The sequence below is a fragment of the Rattus rattus genome, chromosome 17, assembly GCF_011064425.1.
Source record: "Rattus rattus isolate New Zealand chromosome 17, Rrattus_CSIRO_v1, whole genome shotgun sequence".
NCBI lineage: Eukaryota > Metazoa > Chordata > Mammalia > Rodentia > Muridae > Rattus > Rattus rattus.
The window spans coordinates 27,193,792-27,216,791 of NC_046170.1; the positions used below are offsets into that span (position 1 = coordinate 27,193,792).

The window sequence follows — 23,000 nt, forward strand, 5'->3', positions numbered from 1 at the left end:
GGCAGGAGGATCACTTCAAGTTTGATCTTGGTCTACAGAATACATTCTAGGCCAGCCAAGATTACACAATGAGAGCCTGAATCAAAAAGCCAAAACAAACAGAACAAAAAGACTCACATGCAAACCCGGAAACAGTAACATTCACTCTATGATGAAGCTGATTTCTTTAAATCAGAAAAGACAGAGCAGGAGAACTGGCTCAGTGGTTAAGAGCACTGGCTACTCTTCCAGAGGACCTGGGTTCAGTTCCCAGTACCAATACGGTAGCTCACTGCCTTCTGTAACTGCAATCCCAGGGTGTTGTCACACTTTTCTGGACTCCCTGGACATTTCATACATGTGGCACACAGGCATAATATACAGGCAAAACATATACATATAAAATAAAGTAAATTTTTTTTAAGTCAAAAATTTAAATCAGAATAGAGGCTAGGATGTAGCTTAGTTGGTAGTGTTTACCTAACAATGCGGGTTCAGTCCCTAGCACCTCATAAAGTGGCCTGCTGACACACCTTGGCCTCATAGCAAGTTCTCTGTCTCAATAAATGGGCAGATAAATAAATACTAGGAAAGAAATGGCATTGGATTAGTACCCCTGCTTCCTTCCTGGGATGAGGGTTGAATCCAGGACTTTGTACGCACTAAGCCAGTCAGCATTTTGGCCCTGAGCTCCACCCAGTCCTTGTTTGTTTCCTTTTGTTGTTGTTCTGACAAGAGTCTCATACAGCCGGTGCTGGCCTTAAACTTTTTTTTGTTCCTACTTATTAAAGGGGGAATTACAGGTATGCACTAGTAGGTCCAGGCCTGTTCTTGTTTGTCGGTTGGTTGATTTTTTTTCTTTAGTTTAGGCTGGCCGTGAACTCACTGTGTAACTTGGGTTGGTCTGGAATTTGTATGATCCTTTGACCTCATCTTTTCAAGTACTGGAATGACAGGTGTGTACCACCAGGCTCAATCCAAGGATTTTTAAAGCATGCTCCCAGGACCAGCACATCCTATAAAAAAGGGAATTCTCAGGTCAGGCAGACTGCAGAATCAGAACTGGGAGTGGTTTTAAGAAACCAGATTCGGCTCTGAGCTCCATTGAGAACTCTTAAAGCTAACTAGTTGTGAAAATAATGTCAGACACTGACCTTACAGCACCACTGCAGTGGGTTTGTTACTCAGTGGAGTTTGTTCTGGGGCAGCTCCAACTGTGTGGTCCTCTCTGGGTCCCCTGTGTCTCAGCGCTTTCATTAGACGGAGGATTGGGCTCAGACTGGACATGGCCTTCTCAGTTTCTCAAGAACTTCTCTGGTTCTTCGGTGGTTTTTGTTTTTTTTTTTGAGACAGGGTCTCACTATGTAGCCCTGGGTGTCCTGGAACTCATTATGTAGCTAGCTTCAAATTCACAGTGATCCTCCTACCTCTCCTTCCAGAGTGCTGGGATTAAAGGCATGTGCCACCATGTCCAGTTCAGCTTTATTTTTTTCTGAGATTATTTTTATTGTTTCACCTATGTGCATATGTGTATGCATCTGTGAAAGTGTATGCCACTTGTGTGAGCTCCCTCAGGTCAGAAGAGGACCTTGGATCCCTAGGAGCCAGAGTTAACAAACAGTTGTTGCCTGACCTAGGTTCTGGGAACTGAACTCTTGGGTTCTCTGGAAGGACCTTTTGTCGTTTTCTTCTTTAAAATTATCTATGTATTTTATGTGTATGAGTGTTCTGTTCACATGTATATCTGCATGAACATGACAGAAGAGGACATCAGATCCCATTACAGATGGTTGTGAGCCACCATGTGGTTGCTGGGAATTGAACTCAGGACCTCTGGAAGAGCAGGTGTATACTCTCAACCACTGAGCCATCTCCTGAGCCTGACCTTTTTTCTTTTTCTTTCTTTTAATAAAAAAAAAAAAGAACATTTATTTACTTCTCTGTTCATTCCTTCTGTGTGAATGTTTGTATGGACTTGTGTGGAAGTTAGAGGGCATCTTGCAGGATTCCGCTTTCTCCTCTCACCATGTGCGTTTGAGGGACTGAGGTCATTCACGTTTCCTCAGGCTTGGCAGTGTCTTTATCTGCTGAGCTGTCATCCTGCCAATGTTCTCTTCTCCCTTCTCCCCAGGAACAGGATTAGTTCTGAGGCCTCACATAGACTACGGTAGTATCTGAAGGATTTACCTCTGTACTACAGCCCAGCCCTTTTTATGTTTGTCATCTAGAAACAAGATCTTATTTAAGTTACCCAGGCTGACCTTGGCTTTACATTGTAACCCAGGCTGGCCTTGGCTTTAACATTGTAACCCAGGCTACATTTGAACTTTCTGACCTTCCTCAGTCTCCCTAGGAGCTAAGGTTAAGCCTTATTATACCTGGTTCTGACAGCTTCTTTAAAAAATAAGCTAGTGTGGTGGTACAAGCTTTTACTTCCAGAACCTGGGAAGCTGAGACTGTTGGATCTCTGTGAGTTTGAGGTCATCCTGGCCTACATAGTGAAACTCTGTCTCAAACAGAAACCAAAAAATCTCCCTTTGTGCATGCATAGAAGGCAAGAATGCAGGTGTGTACATGAGGTCAGATAGCAGCCTTAGGTGTCTGCTCTTCCTCCCACCTTGTTTGGAACAGGGGCTCTGTTATTTTGCTGCATAGACCAGGTTCGCAGGCCCATGAGTTTCTGGGGATCCTCCCATTTCTCCATAGGAATTCGGGGATTATAGATGCTTGTGTTACATGTCTGGCTTTTTTGTGGGTTCTGGGTATTTGAACTTAGGTATTTATTCCTTGATGATAAGCACTTTATCCAGTGAACTATCTCCCCAGCTCTCTGATAGGGTTTCTATCTGTGAAAATGTGCACACACACAGTTATGTGCACACATCATATGTGTATACAGATAAGCAACTATCTCTGTGCTTCTGTACTAAATACGGTGAATTCACACTGACTGGAACTGACAGGCTTCTTTGTAACATTCCTCCTCTCCATAGGAGAGGCCTGGCTCCCAGCATCATCTGTGAGGTTTATTCATCTCCTTGGATCTCTGATGTGACGAAGGCGGTTTGAGACTTGCCACTCGTCATGCAGTGAGTGCTGAAGTGAGCTTTGTAAAGCGTCTTGCTCTTGCCCACTTATGTGTAGCTCTTTTCTTTCCTTCATGTGTGTTTCTCAGATCAGAAAAAAAGAAAGCAAACAGCTCCTTGTTTATTTAAACATCGTATAAGCAGGTTTGTCACCAGGCTTTACCTCCAGAGAACAGACTAGCCAGTCAGAAGCTTAGCCTCCTCCCAGGCTTCCGAGCATGGAGGCTTCTGGTGGGTGGGCTGTGGTGCCTGGCAGACAGTGCATGCCTTTATTGTAAAGTAAACAGACTGCTCTTTCCCCCACTTCCAACTTAAAGGTAAATCAAACTCCTGAACCTTGAAGGCTGATTCAGATAGAAAAGAGGGAAAGATGTGAAAGGTTGCTGTTCAGTTATACACAGTTTTAAATTTAAATTTGTAAAACCGTTCAGTTCTTTTATCTGACAAGGAGTGGGTGAAACGAGTGTTGGGTGTGTTGAGCTGGGAGAGGCAGTACCCAGGACACTAAGAACTATGAGCTGCAGTGCCGTGAGCAGGCCTCATGGAAGGGACAGATAAACCAGTCCTGCACAGCCAGCTAGTTATGTTTGTAAACCTGATAAGCCACTGAGACCAAGTGTTTCAACTCAGGGAAGTTCATGGCAGTAATAGATCCAGAGGCTTTTCTCCTGCTCCTGGGATTAAGGGTCATGAATGGTCCTCAAAACAGTATAAAATGTATGTTGTATGTGGATATTTCTAAGATTATAAATTAAAAACAGGGCCTAGAGTGATGGGTCAGTAGTTAAAGTACTTTATTGCTCTGCCAAAGGACCCGAGTTTTGTTCTCAGCACCCACATATAACCATCTGTAACTCCAGTTGTAGGGATCTAACACCCTTTGTCTTCTCTGCAGACACCAGTAAGTGTGCAGTGCACACTTGGACATGGAAGCAGAACACTCAAGCACATAAAATGAAAAACGATAGCAAAAGGAGAAATTGAAATTAGAAGGCAGTATAGGCTTCAAACTTAAACATACTCATTTATCTTCTCATTATGTTATAATCATCAATGCTTAATTCAGTCTGTTAGATATTGTTTTGAATTGTTTATATTATTTAGAAATTGTAGCTATAAGTGGATCCATACATAGTTACTCTTCAGCTTAAGAGATAATGCTAGGGTAAACCTTTCTCAGACTAAGATTTTCTAAGCTGAACTTGAATTTAATACCACAACCCATTGAGCATCCTAGCACATAAGATAAGCACAGCCTATAGCCTGCTGCTCGGGGCTGAGGCTTACCTTCCCCACCCAACAACTGCAGAGAGGAGACTGTGCTCATTCACCAGCCAATCTGGAGTATGGCTTCATTATGTCTGTCTGTCTGTCTGTCTTTCTCTCTGTGTGTGTGTGTGTGTGTGTGTGTGTGTGTGTGTGTGTGTGATGGATGTGCTAGTAGTGCCATTGGAGGCCTGTGGAGGGCATTTTATCCCCTGGAGCTGGAGTTACAGGTGGGCGTGAGCTGCCTGACACTGACATAGATGCCGGGCATTGAATTCAGGTCTTCCTGTAGCAGAACAGGAAGTGCTTTTAACAGCTGAGCTGTCTTTCCGGCACACACACCCCAGCCATCCCTTTGACCATCAGTGGAACGAGATAAAGTTGAAATGCTTGTAACAGCATTTGTTTTTGTGTTTTCGAGGTAGGGTCTCACTGTGTAGCTGGGATTTGCTTTGTAGACCGGGTTGACTTCAAAGTTGCAGTGATTTTTGTGGCTCTGCCTCTTGAGTGACAGAGTCACGGGTGTGGGTCACCATACCTGGTTTAGGGCATTTAGTTTAGTTTAGTTTTGTGTGCAGGCCCCCATAGTTTAACCATGGCCTGTGTGGTAGTTGAATCTTCCAAAGGTATCTTTATACTCCTATCCCTTTTTGTTTGGGGAAAAACCCCTAGGTATGTGATTGCTGGATCAAGGGCAGGTGTGGGTCATGTCCTTTGGTGCCAGCTGCCAAGGTCTGCTGTCAAGTCTGGGCTCACTTGCGAGTGTGCACATTTGTCTGGTTTCCTCTGCCTTAAATGACTGGGTACTCTCAGTTGTTTAATCGTGGCTGGTCTGTTAGGCAGCAGTGACTTGGTTTGGTTTTGGTGCCTGTTAGGGCCTTATGTAGCTCATGGTGACTTAAAAGCTGCTGTATAGCATGCAGACCTTCAGTTCCTGATCCCTGGGATGAGTGGGGTATATGGCCATGACACCTCTTCTTTTCCTCCTTCTCTTGCATGCACTGTGCTGGGGAGGTCACCAGGCCTTGAGCTGCAGCCCCAGTTCTGCCTTTTCTTCTTAGGAGCCACCGGTTAGACTCCTGTCACTATCACTCTTCTGTAAGTGCTGAGCCATGGTTGCTAGGGCTTCCACACTCCACACCCAGAGGCTAGCTCTCCAGCTCGGTCACTTGTATCACAGATGCACACTCCCCGTTGATTCCTCTGTGGTCTTCTGTCTGAGTCACTCAGCTTGGTAGGTAGCACTCTTTGCCAGTCTGTCTCTCTGGTCACTCTGACTCATGGACCTTTGCTAGTTCTCCTTACCGGTCTTGAGACACTAAGATACTCTGAGTTCACTTAGTCCCATGTCCCTTGCTGTACCCTTCCTTTCGTGTGATCACATAGCCTTGTGGCTTTAAATTCCTCTGTGCATGTAAGATTTGTAGTCTGGGTCTCTCCTCATGACAGCACAAAAGTGTTTATTCCTAATTAGCCCCCTTCAGGGTACGTAAGCATGCAACTCTACTGGTGTATAACACCCCTGTTACCAGCACAGGAGGCACCACAGCTTCGAGATCAAACTGCTCTACACAGTGAGTTCCAGGCCAGCCACAGACTACCTTAGCTTAAAAGCCCTGAGGGACTGGTGGGATGGCTCAGTGGTTAAGAATACAGGCTGCTTTCTCAGAGATCCTGGGTTCCATCCCCAATACACAGATGCTGGCTAGCAACCATCTTAACTCTCATTCTAGGGCTTCTAACATCCTCCTCTGACCCACGCAGGCACCAGGCATGCATGTGGTGCTCTGACATGCACAAAGGAAAACACCCATATACCTAAAAAATAAAGAATTAAGGAAATAATTGATGAGAAAACAAAAATAAAACCAGAGTATACAAGTTGATGCTTTTATTAATTAATTAATTAATTTGAGACACAGTCTCACTATCCATCCCTTGGCTGGTATGGAACTCTCCACAGACAGGCAGGTTTTGAGCTATGGAGATTTCATGGGAAGTCTGCCTCTGCTTCCCCCAGTGTCAGATCCTTAGAGGATGCATTTTCTGTTTTGTTCACCTTGTTTGCTATGATTACCCTGTGCTACCACACACACACACACACACACACACACACACACACACACACACACACGCACACACACACACAGGCGCACACGCACGGAGGCTCACACAGAGGTGCACATACGTGCACACATATCCCTGAAGCATGGAGCAGAGAGGCAGGACAGTCAGTGCTCATGCCCACTTGGGACTATAGATGGATTGTACCCTCAACCCCAAATGGAAGCCTTTGTTTCATTTCTCTCCTATCCAGTTGCATTGACATCAGTGTCTCCTTTCTCTTGATTGGCACCAGATGCCAGGCTCTGGGGTCTAAACTGACTGTTAATGGTCTCTGAAAAGCTCCCTGTGTGTTGCCTTCCATCCTCCTGCACCTCAGGCAGATATGTCCAAGCCAGAACCTCAAGGAATTCCCAAAGAAGCCAAAAGCAGCTCCCTCCCTCTCCACCCCCCACCCCAATCCTCTCAAGTCCAGGCTGGGTCTGTTTCGTGGCTTTGGTGTCAACCACGAGCTGTTGGAAAGAAAAGTCCTTTTAACGAGAGTCTTAAAAGTAAACATGGGCCCTGCAAACGTTGTTCAAACAAACCTGCTTTCAGTGTCACTGGCTGAGAGGCTGCTTTGTGGAGCCTCAACTGAGGGAAGAAGAAAAAGCCTTCTGTTTGGCATCCTTGTGCTGGGTGGGGGCCTCAGTACTGCTGCTGGCTGCTGCTCAATGTTGTGTGAGGCAGTGGGCGCCGGGGTCTGTCAGCCCCAAGGGAACATGTATGTGGCAAAGGGCTTTTCCACCTCTGGAGTGGATGAACTGAATGCTAGTCAAAGTGGCTTCTCCTGTCCTCTTTTTTGCAGGAATAGGGTGGCTTTGGCATTAATGCCTGTCCTTAAGCTGTTTCTTCCAAGCTGAATGTGGGAGCCAGAGGAAGGAGGATAGATTTGAGGATAGCCTGGTCTCCTTGTCAAGTTCCTGGTCTTTAGGCCAATGGGAGCTATAGATTGAGATCCTGTCTCAAACAAAAGAAAACAAGATGTTTTCCTTCATTTCTTTCAAGCTCTCAGCGTTGGCCGGTGAGGAAGTTCACCTTTTCTTTCCAGGGTGTTTTCTCAGGCTCACGAGGCTCACCTGGAATGGACGGGTGGGGATTGTGTTCACTGCCATTCACACGACTCCTTCCTCTGAGTGCTCAGCTAGACTGTAGAGTTCAGATGAACGACAGAGACAGAATGCTCTGCACTGCTCCTGGACTTAGGGTCTGAAGAAGAAGCCAACGCCATGCCGGCTAATGCTGCAAGTCTTTCCATGTGGGAGAAAGCACCGGGTGTCCTGTGCTGAGTCACGCACACCTTAGCCTGGTGCCTACACCCCACACTGACAGGCTTCACAGCTCTTCAGATGGTGGCCCTGCATTGGTGACAGGGAGTAAGACCACCGTTGGAAGTGAGCTGTTCTCTTCCCTGATACACTAGCTTTTACATGGCGGGAATAATAGAGTCATTCTACACATTTCTTTCTTTAAATATTGATGGTTCAGTGTTGTGTCCATGTCATATACACCTTTACACTCATTAACCCAAAACCTAATTGGGGCACAATGGTTTATTCCTTTGAAATTGTAATTTTTAAAAACTCAGTTTTTAGGAAGGAAAATGTTTTAACAGCAGAATTTTATGTATATCTAGGAAGGATCCTGCTTTTGCTATGCTTTGAATCTTTATAAAGATCTTTGTTCAGTGCAAGCCTGTCTCAACCCCGGACTCAGTCCTGTGTGTGTAAACAAGACTTTGGTCCTGCCTTGGGAGCAGGGAGGGGGGGTGATGGCTGAGGTTCCCTGAGGGCACAGGGAATGGATGATCTGTGAAAACTGGCCCAGGCTGCATGGAGATTAATGGTGTGAGGAGGACTTTCCCTCCCTAGGGGCAGAGGAGCCTGTGAGGCAGCTGGAGTAACTGATGGAGCAGCTCATGCTAAATACCTGGCTTTCCTGCTTTCCCAGCCTGTTATTCATTCTCCTAAATCTCTACCAATATGTAAACTAGGCTGTGGCTTGACAGATTTGCCAGGACAGAAGAAGGCTGTGTTTTAAGGGAATCTTCTACTTCAGGAAACTGTGCCTTGTTAGATGGATGGCTGTGATGACCAAGTAGTTCTGGGAGGATAGGGACAGATGCAGGGGCAGGAGGCGTCTGCATGGATTTTAAGGATAGCCCCTCTTCCTTGCTTTGGAAGACTGTTGTTTCTGTCCTGCAGGACTCGTCTCTGATTGCTTCATCTGTCTTTGTGACAGCATTTGACTGTTATATGTGAAGGTTCATCACACTCAGTCATCTGCAGTGGTCACATGTCCATCTGGACCTCCTCTCCATGCCCACCATGTGCAGGTGACCCACAGATTTCAGTTTCCAGCCTCTGCCTCAGCCCTGAGCCCCACATCCTTATTTCTGAGGACTCAGTAGTTCTTGTGGATATGTCAGAACATCTTGACATGGTCACCATATGTCCGAATCTAACTTTACTGCCTCCTCCTGAGAAGTGGAACTCCCTCAGTGTTCCATGTTCCAAGGTCTAGACCCACTATTAGTGAGTGAGAGGCCCAGGTGTGGGCTTGGGGACCCTCCCCCCTCTTGCAAACCCCACTTTGTAATCTGTTTCACAGTTCTCTTGGTATTTACCTCGGCAGGCCTGACCACCTTTTAAAATTTCCTTTATTTTATTATCATTTTTTATAAATGATATATATATGTCTCTGTGGGTTCGTGCACTTGAAGGAGGCCAGAAGAGGGTGTTGGATCCCTTGGAGCCAGAGTCACAAGCTGTCGTGAGCTTCTTGATGAGATTGCCAAGAACTGAACTTGGGTCCTCGGGGAGAATAGTAAATGTTCTTAACTACTACTAAGCCATCTCTGTAGCTTAGACTTGGCCCAAACTTAGTAAGTAGCTGAGGATTACCTTGAACTCCCGATCTTTGTGTCTCTACCATGTGCTGGGATCATTTTTATCTGTGACCTTCTCTCTCCTCTGCCTTTACTAGCTTGTTTTCTGCACTCCAACAGAATGAGCTTTGAAAACACAAAATTGATTTTGTCATGTAAAAAATTAAAATTCCTATAGGTACCATTCTGTCATACTTATAAGATAGTGAAAGTCAAAACCCAAACCAAACCTATTAAAAGACTGGCCCACAGCACTGCAGTGCTCGGCTCTGACTGGTACTTTGCCTCATTTGGATCTCATACCAGCCCAGCCCCATTCACCTCTGCTAAGCTCCTTGAATGTGTCTGGCTCGTTGTGCCCCAGGGCCTTTGCACATCTTCCTCATACCCACTCCCACCCGACCTGCTGTCTCTCCATTGAATTGAACTGTTCTGTACTTTTCCTGATGCTTTCACCAGGCCGAGTAACATGCTGCTCCTGACGCTGTACACACCGTGCACGGAACCTTGTCACACAGCAGCCATTCTACATCTCTTTGTTGTTTGGTCACTGGTTTTTCTTCCAGGAGCTTGCAAAAGGGAGGTCCTAGAGGGAGGACCTGTGTCTGTTTTCTTTCTCCAGCATAAGCAAGCTCCTAGCTTCTAGCAGGATCGCACAAACACTGAGTACCCTGTAATTGTTTCTTGAATAAATGAGCAAGAAGGAGAGAAAGAACAAATTATGGGGCTGTGGTAGTGCTTGTTTGGCATGTGCAAAGCATGGGTTCTATCCTCAGGACTGCATGAAACTGAGCGTGTTAGAGGTCACATTAAAATTTCAAGGTCCTTCTTAGCTTAACACAGTGAGTCCTTGGCCAGCCTGTTCTACATGAAACCCTGTTGAAAAAAAAAAAGAAACATTTATAAGTTGGTTTTGTACAATGAGTCCCTTTTCTGTAAGAGTTCATGAAGCCCTCAGCAGACTCAGATTGTAGTTAGCTATGAGGAAGCTAGACTCCCTGCAGCAGCGCAAAGGAGGTGTCAAGGCCAAGCTGGAGCCTTTCTTACTCCCAGGAGGATACACTGAGGCTTGACTGCTGGGGGCCCAGGGAATAGGGGGTGAAGCAGAATCAACCTTGGTATTCTAAACAGGAATTCTGGTGTTTACAGCCTAATTCCAGTGAGGTAGGAAAAACTTCATTTGTTAGGTACCGTTACAGTTGGGAGCCAGAGAAACCTCATAACGGTTAAGCCAGGAAGCCTCTGGCTTCCTGTGCTGTGAAGGGGAATGTGAAAGAGTGCTCTCTTTCAGTCGGGAGCTGCTAGTCCATGTGTGTCTGAGTTATGAGGAGCTGGGAAAGACCATTGACTCTGCCCGTCTGGAATTTGCCCTGGTTCAGTTTCTCTGTACACAGCATCTCACAGTTACATGCAAAGCGAACACTAGCCTGCTAATGAATGATCTGCTTGTTTTCCCTTTCTCTGCTGGGCCTGTGGCATTGGGATTGAGGCAGGCAAGAAGGTGGCTGGCCCCACCCAGCAGCTCTGTTAAGGCCAAATCCAGCCCTTTTTCATTAGCGTTGAGACTCTCAGCCCTCAAACATTTTGTCTACCCTAGAACTATCCTACTTTGGTGTTCTCTTCCTGCCTCTCTCTCTTTTCAGATTTCCAAGTACATTCTTTTTTTTTTTTTTTTTTTTTTTCCTTTTTTTTTTTTTTCGAGCTGGGGACCCGAACCAGGGCCTTTTGCGCTTGCTAGGCAAGCGCTCTACCACTGAGCTAAATCCCAACCCTCCAGGTACATTCTTATATCTGCATTCCCCATTAGAATAAAAAAGAAACCTTTTTTTTTTTTATCTTGAAAGCTCTGTGTGTCCAGGGCTGGGGATATAGCTCATGTTAGTGTCCCCTTAGCATCTTAGGCAAGAGGTCCTGGCTTCTATCTCAGCACTGGGGTGACACCTTTATGTACATGTACATGTGTTGCTTGGTGTCTAAGAAGTCCAGAAGGGGGGATGCTATAAATGATTGTGAGCCACCATGTGGATGCTAGGAATGGAACCCGGGTCCTTTGCAAGAACAGCCAGTGCTCTAAACTGCTAAGTCATCTCTCCCTGGCCGTACACTTCGAATTGTCAGAGAGTGATGATAAGGGACTCTGTGCTAGTTACTGGGATTCACAGAAATATGTGTGATAGTGACAATGATAGTGACAGTACTGATTGGAAGGTGTCTGTGCCAGAGCTCTGGATTTGGTAATGGGATAACATGCTTATAGCTTGCCTTGACAGTTCCACTTTATATAGTTTCCCTCTGTTAGCACAAGGAAGGCAACTTCCACACCCTGTGTATCCCTCATACTTATTAATACCACATTCAAATAGCATGTGGGAGAATCCAAGTTAAGGAGGGGGAAAAGTAACTTAGCACCCGCTCTTTGCAATCGGGAATTGGTAGCTCACAGCCTCTAGCATGTCCTGATTTTGTAGTCAGGAGAAAGAAGAGTAAGAGTCCTCTTACAGCGTAATTGGTGTACTCTGGGCCTTTTAAAACTATATGTATGTACGGTTGTGGTTTGGTAACTTATAGATACCTTGTGTCTTAATATGCTGACATATGAGATTGAATGAGCAAAGTGAAACACAGTCAAAACCACAAAAGTACAAAGAATAGCCAAGGGCTGGTGGGATGGCTCAGTGAGTAAACAGGCTGTCTGCAAGCCTCATGCCCTGGGCTTGATCCCTGGAACCCATGTACAGGTAGAAGGAGAGAACTGACTCCCAAAGTTGTCCTCTGACTACATGCATGCCTCACTGGGCCTCTAAGTACATACATGAACACACACACACACACACACACACACACACACACACACACACACACACACACACACACACGAGGATGGGGAGAGCATCAAAGTTCCCTCAAAAATCAGTTGCTGTGGATCTCTTTCGTTTTGGGAAAGCGGTGCGGTCTGTTCAGAGTGCGACTAGAAGGCGCCTAGCTTTAGTGCTCTTCTGCTTTGGTCAATCCAAGCAAAGACTGACGAGCTCTTTCCTTTTTGGTGGCATAAACAAGGATTCTGAGATCAGCCAGCCTGTTTTCTGTGAATCTCAGTGACTATAACTGTTAACAAAAGTTATAGGTGTTTTCCCTTAAAAAAAAAAAAAAATGGGGTTGGGGATTTAGCTCAGCGGTAGAGCGCTTGCCTAGCAAGCACAAGGCCCTGGGTTCGGTCCCCAGCTCCAAAAAAAAAAAAAAATTGCAGGCTGGAGAGATGGCTCAGGGGTTAGGAGCTCTTACTGCTCTTCCAGAGGTCCTGAGTTCAATTCCCAGGAACCACATGGTGGCTCACAACCATCTGTAATGGGATCCGATGCCCTTTTCTTGTGTGTCTGAAGATAGCTACAGTGTACTCGCATATATTAAATAAATAAAATCTTTTAAAAAAATTACAGGGCTGAAGAGAGGATGGCTCAGTAGTTAAGAGCACTGGCTACTCTTACAGAGGATCCAGGTTCAATTCCCAGCACTTACATGGCAGCTCACAACCATCACTAGCTCCAGTGTCAGGGCATCTGATACTCTATTTTTAATTCTGTGGCATGCACATGGTGCACAGACATACATATAGACGCAATACTCATGCACATTAAAAAAAAAGAGGGGGGGTTGAAGAGATGGCTCAGGGCACTGACTGCTTTTTCAGAGGTCCTGAGTTCAAATCCCAGCAACCACATGGTGGCTCACAACCATCTGGAATGGGATCTGATGTCCTCTTCTGGTGTGTCTGAAGACAGCAACAGTGTACTCACATAAAATAACTAAATATTTCTTTAAAAAATTATATATATATATAAAGGAGTTAGACTATACGTGTGTGTGTGTGTGTGTGTGTGTGTGTGTGTGTGTGTGTGTGTGTGTGCATATATATATATAAAGTCCCCTAGGCTGTGTAGCCAAGGACAACATTGAACTTTTTATTCTCTTACCTCCACTTTCCATGCCTGATTTGAGGATAACGGCTCTTAACAGCAGTGATCTCAGGCTGTTGTATAGCTCAATGGGAGAGCACTTGTGTGGATGCACAGGCCTGCATCTGTTTTCTAGCACTGATAATACCATAGCTCTGGGTGTTATTTTTATACCTAAAAAATTCCCTTTATGGTAATCACTTAATTCCATCAACTACTCAGGCAGGTATTTTTGTTTGTTTGGGTTCCCCCCACCTCCAGTTGTCTTAGAAGAGTTTTATTTTTTTGAAACAGTCTAGCATGGCCCAATCTGACCCCAAACCTGTTGTGTACCCAAGGATGCACTTGATGCTTCTGCTAGCTCCTTAATGTGCTGCTACTCTTGACTGTGTTTTAAAGATAAGGTCTGGCTTTTAGCTCAGGTTAGCCTCAAGCTCAGCATCATCCTGCTGCGGCCTCCTAAGTGCTGGGATTACAGATGCTCACCACCACGCCTTGCTGGCTGGCAAGTGTGTCTTCTGCACTTGGCTTATTTGAATCAGAATGTGGACAAGATGCCATGTCTGCTAAACATCTTTATCCCCAGGCTCTCTCCTTTCACTCCTTTTAATTTGTTGAATTTGTTGCTGAATGCCTGAATGGTCAGGCAGTTTATCTGACCAGTTTCCCACATTCTGGATCTGGCTGCTGTATCCCTGAAGTAGCTCAGTGTGTCCATCTGTCCCTTGTTTCTGCAAGCTTATGAGTGTCCAGGCTGGTGTCTTTGTTTTCCGTGTGGCTGTTTGGTTGACGTCCCTGCTGGCTAGTGGAAGGCTCTCCTGCAATGTCCTTGCTTTCCCTCAGATCCTAGAGGCCACCCTATTTCTGTCTGTCCACTTCTATAAAGGAGTGTCACAAGATTTTTGTGACTGGTTGGGACTTCAAACAGTAGACCATGGTCATGTGTGACAAGTACATTTGCTGAAGCTGGCTTGAGCTCATGCCTTTGGCTTATTTAGTAGAACTGATGTCTCTTGCCAGGAAAGTATTTTTATTATTATATGTTCCATTTTGCCCTAATTGAATCTGACTTCTGCCAACCCATGTTCTCAATTAGCCCCTGATCGCAGTCCCTGCTTTTTCTCTAAAGCTTGGATTTCTGAAGACTGCAGCCTTGTGGATATGCTTTTAGGGGTCTTTCCCATCGAGTATCAGAGGGAGAGGGAGAGAGAGAGAGAATGTGTGTGTGAGAGAGATGTGTGTGTGTGTGTGTGTGTGTGTGTGAGAGAGAGAGAGAGAGAGAAAGAGAGAGAGAGAGAGAGAGAGCATTCTCAGGAAACAGTAATGGCAGAGCCTTTCTAGTGAGCTTTATCTTACTTCAGCCTCGTTTCCCTGCAGTGAGTCACTTCTTAGCACATAGCCATTCCCTGAGGCCCTGTCTTGTGCAAAGAAAATGCCCAGGGCTTTACAAGGTTCTAACACATTGCTCACAGTGGCCTCTTGCTCTGACCTGCTTCAACCACCCTAGCTTCCCTGCCCCTTCCCAGATAAGCCAGGTGACTTTAGACTTGTTTCTTCCTCTGCCCTGACAGGATTCCTACGTGCTCTCCCCAGCAGCCTCTCAATCTTTACTCACCTTAGTAATGAGGTTCTCCACCCACAGCCTTCCCCGCTTAGTTCCTTCCGTCCTCCTTTCTTGTTTGACTTTTTTCTCTTACTATATTTGCCGTGTCCTTTTTGTTGTTTTGTTTGTACGAGACAGGGTCTCACTTTGTAGCCCTTGCTAGCTTGGGATTTACTATGTAGACCAGGCTGGCCTTAAACTCACAGAGATCCTCTGCCTCCAGAGTGCTGAGATTAAAGGTGTGTGCTACCCTCTTCTTTTGTGTTTGTTTGAGATAGACTGCCAATGAACTAATGTAGCCAAGGCTGATCCTTTGAACTCCTGATCCTTTTTTCTTTAGCTCCCGAGTGCTGGGATTATGTGTATGTGCCACCAAGCTGTATGCTATTAGGTTTTTAAAAATCTTGCTTATCTGGCCTGGGGAGGTGACTTGGTTAAAGCACTTGCTTTGCAAGTGTGAATACTTAAGGGGCAGTGGTGACACATACCTTTAATCCTAGTACTTGAGAGGCAGAGGCAGGCAGATCTCTGAGTTCAAGGCCAGCCTGGTCTATAGAGTGAGTTCTAGGACAGCCAGGGCCCCACAGAGACCCCCCCCACCCCCCACCAAACCAAACCAAAACAAAAAAAGCAAGGTGGTCGTGGCGGCTCCTAGCTGCCAAAGGCAGAGAGAAGCAAAAGGGTTGATTCCTAGCGCAAATTGGTTAGTGGGTCTAGTGATTGGCAAACTCTGGGTTTGATTGAGAGATCCTGCCTCCATGAATGGTTAGAAGAGTACACATAGATGATTGCTATATCAATCTCAGGAGTCAGTACACATGATCATACATATGCAAAACATGCATACACGCATGTACACCAAGACTTCACACATGAAAGTGAAAAAAAGAACTTGCTTATTTTCTGCTTCTTCACAGAGCAAACCTTTTTCTTGTTCTCACAAGGCACAGTTAGTACAGGAGGTACCCATGTGAACTGTGGGACCCAGACAGAGCAGAACCTGTGAGGCCAAGGACAGTGTGCTTCTGCTAATCTCAGCCTGGTTACAGAAATTGCCCTGGACAGTGAGGGGCTTCTCTTTTCTGTTTCTTTTCCCCTTCCTTCCTTCCTTCCTTCCTTCCTTCCTTCCTTCCTTCCTTCCTTCCTTCCTTCCTTCCTTCTTCTTGCTCATTTCCTTCCTCTCTCTTTCCTGCTAGGGACTGAACCCAGTCCTTATGGGTGCTAAGGATGTGTTTTGCCACTAAGGGAGGGGTGTGTGTGTGTGTGTGTGTGTGTGTGTGTGTTGGGAGTGGGGGAACGGGATTGCCATGGGTCATGTGTAGGTCAAAGGACAACTTTTAGGAGTCAGTTCTTTTTTCCACCATGTGAGTCCTGGGGATTGAACTCAGTCATCAGGCTTGGTGACAAGTACCTTTTCCCACTGAGCCATCTTGCCAGCTCTTCATATGTTTCTTGATTTTTTTCTCCTTTTAAAAATGTTATTTTACATATAAGGATGTTTTGCCTGCATACGTGTTTGCACATGTGCATGCCTGGTGCCTAAGGAGCTAGAAGACAGCATTGCATCCCTCGGACCTGGAGTTCCAGACGATGTGAGCTGCCATCGGGGGCTGGGACTCAAATCCAGACCCTCTACAGGAGTAAAGAGTACTTCTGCCACAGAGCCATCGCTCCGGCTTCTTCTTTCCTACTGTAGTCCAGGTTGACCTGGAACTCACTGTGCCGACCCACCATGCAGCCTTGAACTCAAGTCAATCCTCCTGCCTTAACCTCCAGAGTGAACTAGTCCCAATTAGATTTTGATTATTAGGCACTGCCTCCCAAAGTAGAAGGACTGGCTGGAAGAAAGGGCCTTTGTAGAGTCATGAGTGTGGCTGTGAGGAAACCAGAGGGCCTAGAGGTGAGGAGCTGAGGCTGCTATTAATAATTCCAGTATATGCTTTTCAGCCACACTCGAGCCTTTCAGTCTGTGTATGCTCCAGTCTATCACTCAGTTAGCTAATGGTTTCTCTAGCCCCATTATACGTTGAAAGTCTCCCCGCTCATGGTTGGTTTTTTTTTTTTTTTTTTTTAGAAAATAATAGGGTGTTCTGTTCTTACCGCTTTAAGTTTTTAATAGCTTTGCCAATTAAAAAAACTTTTCCAACTGTTCATTATGAAATTCACAAATGCATGGACTCAGAAGGGGAAGGAGTCACCCAGCACCTTCCACCTGACACCACAGTGACATTTCACCACATGTGCTTCATCGTCTCCGTATGTGCACTGTGCATGCGTGTGGTGCATTTGTGTGCGATGTGCCTGTACAATGCTTATGTGGATGTGTGGGTGGAAGCCAGAGGAGGACATCAGTGTTCCATCAGTTCCTACCTTATTCCTCTGGGACAGAGGTCACTGATCTGGAGCTAGGCTGGTGGCCAGCAAACCCTAGTCATTCACTTGTATCCAGCCTTGGCAGTGCTGAGTTGACAGGCATGCAGCCATTTCAGGGTCTTGAAAGTTTTCTTCTTTTAATGTTATTATTGTTATTTCTGTTTATGTGTTTGGGTGTTTTGTGTGGATGTAAGTGCCTGATGCCCTTGGAGGCCAGAAGAAGGTGTTGAAACCACTGGAATTGGAGTTATAGACAGTAGTGAGCTGGCATGAAGGTGCTGAGAATTGAATTCAGGGCCTCTGTAAGAGCAGCCAGTGCTCCTAAACCACTAAGCCCATACATCTGTTGTTTTTGTGGGTGTGGGGAATCCTACTCAGGTCCTCATGCTTGTACAGAAGATGCTCTTACCTGCTCAGCTGTCTCCCAGCTTTTGTGTGCATTTCTTTGTCTGAATTATTTAAAGGAAATTTGAAGTTATTAGGACTTTTTTTTCTGGAAAATTACAGTGTATTCTCCTATAAAACCACTTCAGAATTCCTGCAGATATCTCCCAGTCTATCACACATCTTCCAATTGTGTTCTTATAGGAGCTGGCCATGAAGGCTCCCGCCTAGCCTTGGCTTGTCTGTATGTCCTTGGTTCCCTTGTAATTGCTGTATGGCTTGGAAGGTTTTGAGGAGTTTTCTGCTGTAGTCTATAGAATTCCTAGAAAATGCTCTAGTGGCTACAAGAAAGTTAATCATGGGCTAGGCTAGGGGAAAGCTGCCCATTTTAGCCTTTAGACTTGAAAGTTAAGGTGGGCAGTAAAAATGACAGCTTAGGAACTTCCTAGGTACCAACACCAGTCTTCACAAGTGTTCCCCACAGAATGTGTAATGACTCCTCTGTTTTGTCACAGAGGGAACCAGTGCTGAAGTTAAGTAACTTGTGACTTACAGAGTCAGTCCTTTGGCAGCAGCATTGAGATTGAGTCCAGAATGCATGACCACCCTGCCTGCCTAGCCCCTCTGCCGCCTGTTGGAGATACTTAAGACAACCACATAGAAAACAGCAACCCCCCCCAACAAACCAAAGCAAATCCATGTATCATTTCATGATTCCCTCCCCTCCCCTCCCCTCCCCTCCCCTTCCCTTCCCTTCCTTTTCCTTTTCTTTTTTTTTTTTTTAAAGACAGGGTTTCTTTGTGTAGCCCTGGCTGTTCTGGAACTTGTTCTTCAGGTGTTTCTTAAACTTGGAGATCTGCCTGCCTCTGCCTTCTCAATGCTGGGATTAATGTGTGTGCCATCATGCCTGGCTTACCTCACAGTTTGAGTGGGTCAGGATTTAGAAGTATCATGGTCAGGGATGTCTCCTACATCTTGGGCTGTTGTCACTGCAAGGTCTACACTGAGGCTGGGTGGGCTCCCAGGTGCTATACTCACGGTCCTGAAATAGTACTGGTCAGAGACTTTTACTCCCTCTACCCCTTGGCTCACAGAGTTTCTAAATTCCCACTGCTAGTTTATAGAAACTTTATTTTATAGAGAATGAGACTAACCAAAAATAGAAACCCAGTACAGGGCAAAGAGATTAAGGGGAGGGAGAGGTGCTTCTTGGGGGCCTGGAAGTCCAAAGGTCACTGTTCTGTCTTACTTCAGAGACCCTGGAATTGCTTGTGTTTTTGGTTAGGCTCTATGAGTATTTTCTTTGTATGTATTTTGGCACACAGAAGAGGTTATTGAATCCCATGGGACTGCAGTCATAGAAGATTGCAAGCTGCCATGTGGTTGCTGGGAATTGAACCCAGGGCCTGTGGAGATCAGCCAGGGCTCTGAACTACTGAGCCAGTCACATTCCCTGAAACTGGAGTTGGAGAAGGTTACGAGTTGTCGTGTAGGTGCTAGGAACTAAGCCCAGATCCTCTATATGGGCAGCCAGTGCTCTTAACCTATGAGCATCTCTCCAACCTCATGTTTGTTTTTCTTTTAACTATGTGCATGTGTTTATATCTGGTGTGGGTGTTGGTTGCCCTTGGAGACCAGGAGAGGGCATCAGATCCCCTAAAGCTAGAACTTATAGTGGTTTGAGTGGCCTGATGTGACTGGTAGGAGAACTCGGGTTCTGTGTACAAGCAGTACATCTCCCAACTGCTGAACTCTCTCCAGCCCTTCTGTTAGGTTAGTAAAAGCTGTCTGTCTTAGATTGGAAGCTGGCTTCTATTTTTCTCTTTACTGGGGAAGAGAAGGATCCCCAGAGAGTGTTCAAATTTACTTTAGTGTTTGTGGAAATTTTTTATCCATGGACTACCTTGATTGAGAGTGGTCATTCTCAACCTGTGGGTTGTGTCCTCTGGGGGAGGGTGGGGGAGAAGGGTTTGAATGACCCTTTCACAGGGGTCACCTAAGACAATCAGAAAACAGATATTTGTATCACAGTTCATAACTAGCAAAATTACAGTTATGAAGTAGTAATGAAAATAATTTTATGGTCAGGGTCACCACAAGAGGAACTGATTAAAGAACTGTATTAGGCAGGTTGAGAACCATTGAATGCTTATAATAATTAACTATCACTGACACATGAAGTGGAGTGCAGGGTTGGGTGCAGGGCAGATGAGGAAGGAGATTCTAGCATGAGACTAGATCCTTCCCAAACCTGTGTACGTCTGCTGCTGCTTCTTTCTTTGTAATTATTGGATGACCGACCTTATGGAGGTTCCAGAGAAGAGAACTAGTGTTCATTGTAGATAATTTCCTGATTGGAGGCTATGAGTGTACCCAGAGTCAGGGCAGCTAGGACTGGTGTGTGCAGGGTGTTTCTTGCTTTGTTCATCCTATGTGTAGCAGGGTATAGCTTGACCCCAGTTTTTTCTGTGCCCTATCAGTAGCCTTGTTACTTTGGAAGCACATAAATCAATAATGTAAAGATGTTGTAGCTAGTGTCTTGTGTAAAACATCTTGAGAAACTGGGTTTCCACCTGCACAACATGCAGATCCTTACAATGCAGCACATTCCACTCCACTCTGCTTTTTCTTTCACAGGACACATTGGAAAGGGCAGGGAAGCCCTGCCGGGGAAGCAGAGTGGGTGAAATAGAGGCCTCTAATTTAAAGAACCCTAGTTTGTGCATTGACTTAATCTGTCCGTGTTGCATTTTGTATCCAACAGTGGAGAACACCCAACTGACCCTGAACCTGCAGACGGAGAACAAAGGCAGTGTTGTCTCAGGAGGAGAGCTGACAATTTTCCTGGATGGGCCAACTGTTGATCTGGGCAGTGTGCCTAATGGCAGTGCAGTGACAGACGGTGAGTGCCGCCCTGCTCCCCAGGCTGTGCCAGGATAGAGTGGGTGGGAGCAATGCTAGGGGCTTGGTTCTCTGCTACGAGTGTGCGCGCGTCCAGGTTAGAGACTCTTTAGCAGCCCTGCTTTAGTGCCAGCCCTGCTTCCTCTTAGTCTCTAAGATCAAAACATGCCATGGTTCTCAAGGCCCAAGATAAATGTCAAAGTTCTGTGTGTGATTGCTTGGATTGAAGACAGAGAAAAGCTTCTTTTCACCCCCTATGGGCTTTGGAAATAAACCTTTAACAAGTGTGATTCTAGTTAAATCCTCTGGGGAGCTTGAGTGTGCTCTTAAGAGATAGAGTTGGCTGGGTAGGACCTGTGTATCTTTGTGGAGACATAAACTAGCAAAAAGGGACAAGCTGAAGCAGAGGATAGTGCCCCCTGCTCGGATCTGAGGGTTTGGAGTGTTGCGAGTTTGTTCCATTTGATCTAGTCTGAAATTAGTCACTTCTGGATCTAGCAGGAAATTATTTCATGGAGTCTGAGGTCTGAAATGGGTTGTTTCTCTCTCCTTTTTCTCATTAAATGTTTTGTTAGGTGTGACGTAAGGTGGAACTTCTTAGGCTAAACACACTTTCTGTAGCATTAGGGGTGATGCATGAGCTCTTAATTCAAAGGCAAGGTGCAGTTTCAGAGGTTGGAGAGAACTTAGCTGTTTAGAACCTTTCCGCTCTGATCTGGAGAGATGGCCCAGTAGTTAGAGAGAACCTGGGTTTGGTTCCCAGCATCCACATGGCACTCATAACCACCCACAACTCCAATTCCAGGAAATCCGACACCTTTTCCTTCCCCCCACCACATTAGGCACACACATGGTGCACAGGTATATGTGCAGGCAAGTAAATAAATAAGTCTCCCTCCCCCCACTCCCCCAAAAAAGCTCCTGTACTAGGCTTTGCTTCCATTAGAGTATTTTTGGTATGTCTTTTTTGTTTTAGGGTTTTCATTGTTGTTGTTTGTGTGTTTTTTTTTTTTTTTTAAAGATTTCTCAGTATAATAGCTTTGGCTGTCTTCTTTCTTCAAAACTTTTGTTATTTCATAAAAAAATTTGTGTGTGGCAAATGTGTGGAGGTCAGGTCAGAGGACCACTTGTGACAACTGACTCTCTCTGAGGGATCTGGGAATTGGATTCAGGTTGTCAGGGTTGGTGACGAGTGCTGTCACAGTGCAGCGCTATCTCTCTGGTGTGTGTGTGTGTGTGTGTGTGTGTGTGTGTGTGTGTTCACAGCACTGGTTACATAGGCTACCATATAAGCACGTCTGCTGTACCCAGGCTCCTCTGTCTTCTCCATATAATTTCTAGTTCGTTCTCTTGGTTTTCAGACTTTCACTTTTACCTTTATGCTATACATATATACATAATTTTTAAAGATTTATTTTCACTTTTTTGTGGTGTATAGGTGTGTATGCCACACATATGTGGGTGTTCCCTGAGTCCAGAAGGAAGGACTCTGGAGCTTGAATTACAGGTGGTTGTAAGCCACTTAATGTAGGTGCTGGGAATGGGACTCTTGTCCTTGTAAGCAGCAATTGCTTTTAACCACTGAACTGTCTTGCCAGTTCCATATATGCATAATTTTTTTCTGGAGATAAGATCCTATTGTATAACTCAGGCCAGCCTTGAACTCACTGTCACCCCAGCTGCCTTACTATGATATCTTGTCTAAGCCTCTCCTAGCTGTTTGGAGGGCCTTTAGGTAAAGAGTGACATGATCTTCTTTGGCTTTACAAATTCTGTTTGCATCGTGAAAAATGTCCTCATCCTCACTTGGCCACCATCTTTGAGAGTTCATCTGGTGGAAAAGGCAGGGCTGTGTATTAGCATCTGGGATGTTCTGGAATGTCTGGAGAAGAGACACTGTCTCCCAAGTTTGAGTTCCAACCATGTGATCTCAGATGATAATCTCTATCCTTTGTACCAGTGGCTACAGCTGCCAACGTGTCCTGTGCCATCACAGTGGGTAACTCCTAAGATACAGAGGGAATTCTCTGCCTGGTGGGTAGCTCTCAAACAAGGACTAAGTTTCTCAGCACTTCTATCCTTTCTTGTGATTGGTCCATTCTCCAGGATCACAACCACCTTCAAGAGAACCCAGTGGGACTGCTCTAGCTCCAGAGACCCGGCACCAGCCCCCCAGTACAAACTGCTTTGGTGGCAGATCCCGGTAAGTACTCCTTGTTGGTGAGACAAGGTCCTTGAAGTTAGGGAAAATACACTAGCTAGTGGCAAGGAACCATACGTTCAGAAACTTTGAAATTTCCCTTCACTGCTCCAGTCTGCTAAGGCGATCTGGAGGGAGCACAGCACTTGGATTCCTAGGGAGTCAGCTGTACCCTGACAGTGACTGGGGCTGGTGGTCGGCCGTGGGGTAAGAGAGACCTGTTGAACAGACGGTGACCTGCCCGACTGTGGCAGTCACGATGCCT

The 23,000-nt window shown here is 45.6% G+C and overlaps 1 protein-coding gene across 1 annotated transcript in view; it reads left to right on the top strand.

Annotated features, from left to right (window-relative positions):
* Positions 1–23,000, top strand: part of Wwp2 (WW domain containing E3 ubiquitin protein ligase 2) — a 105,633-nt gene that overhangs the window by 12,765 nt on the left and 69,868 nt on the right. The window contains 2 exon segments of the mRNA XM_032887400.1: positions 20,399–20,536; positions 22,642–22,738. Of these exon segments, the coding sequence (XP_032743291.1) occupies positions 20,399–20,536; positions 22,642–22,738 (235 nt within the window).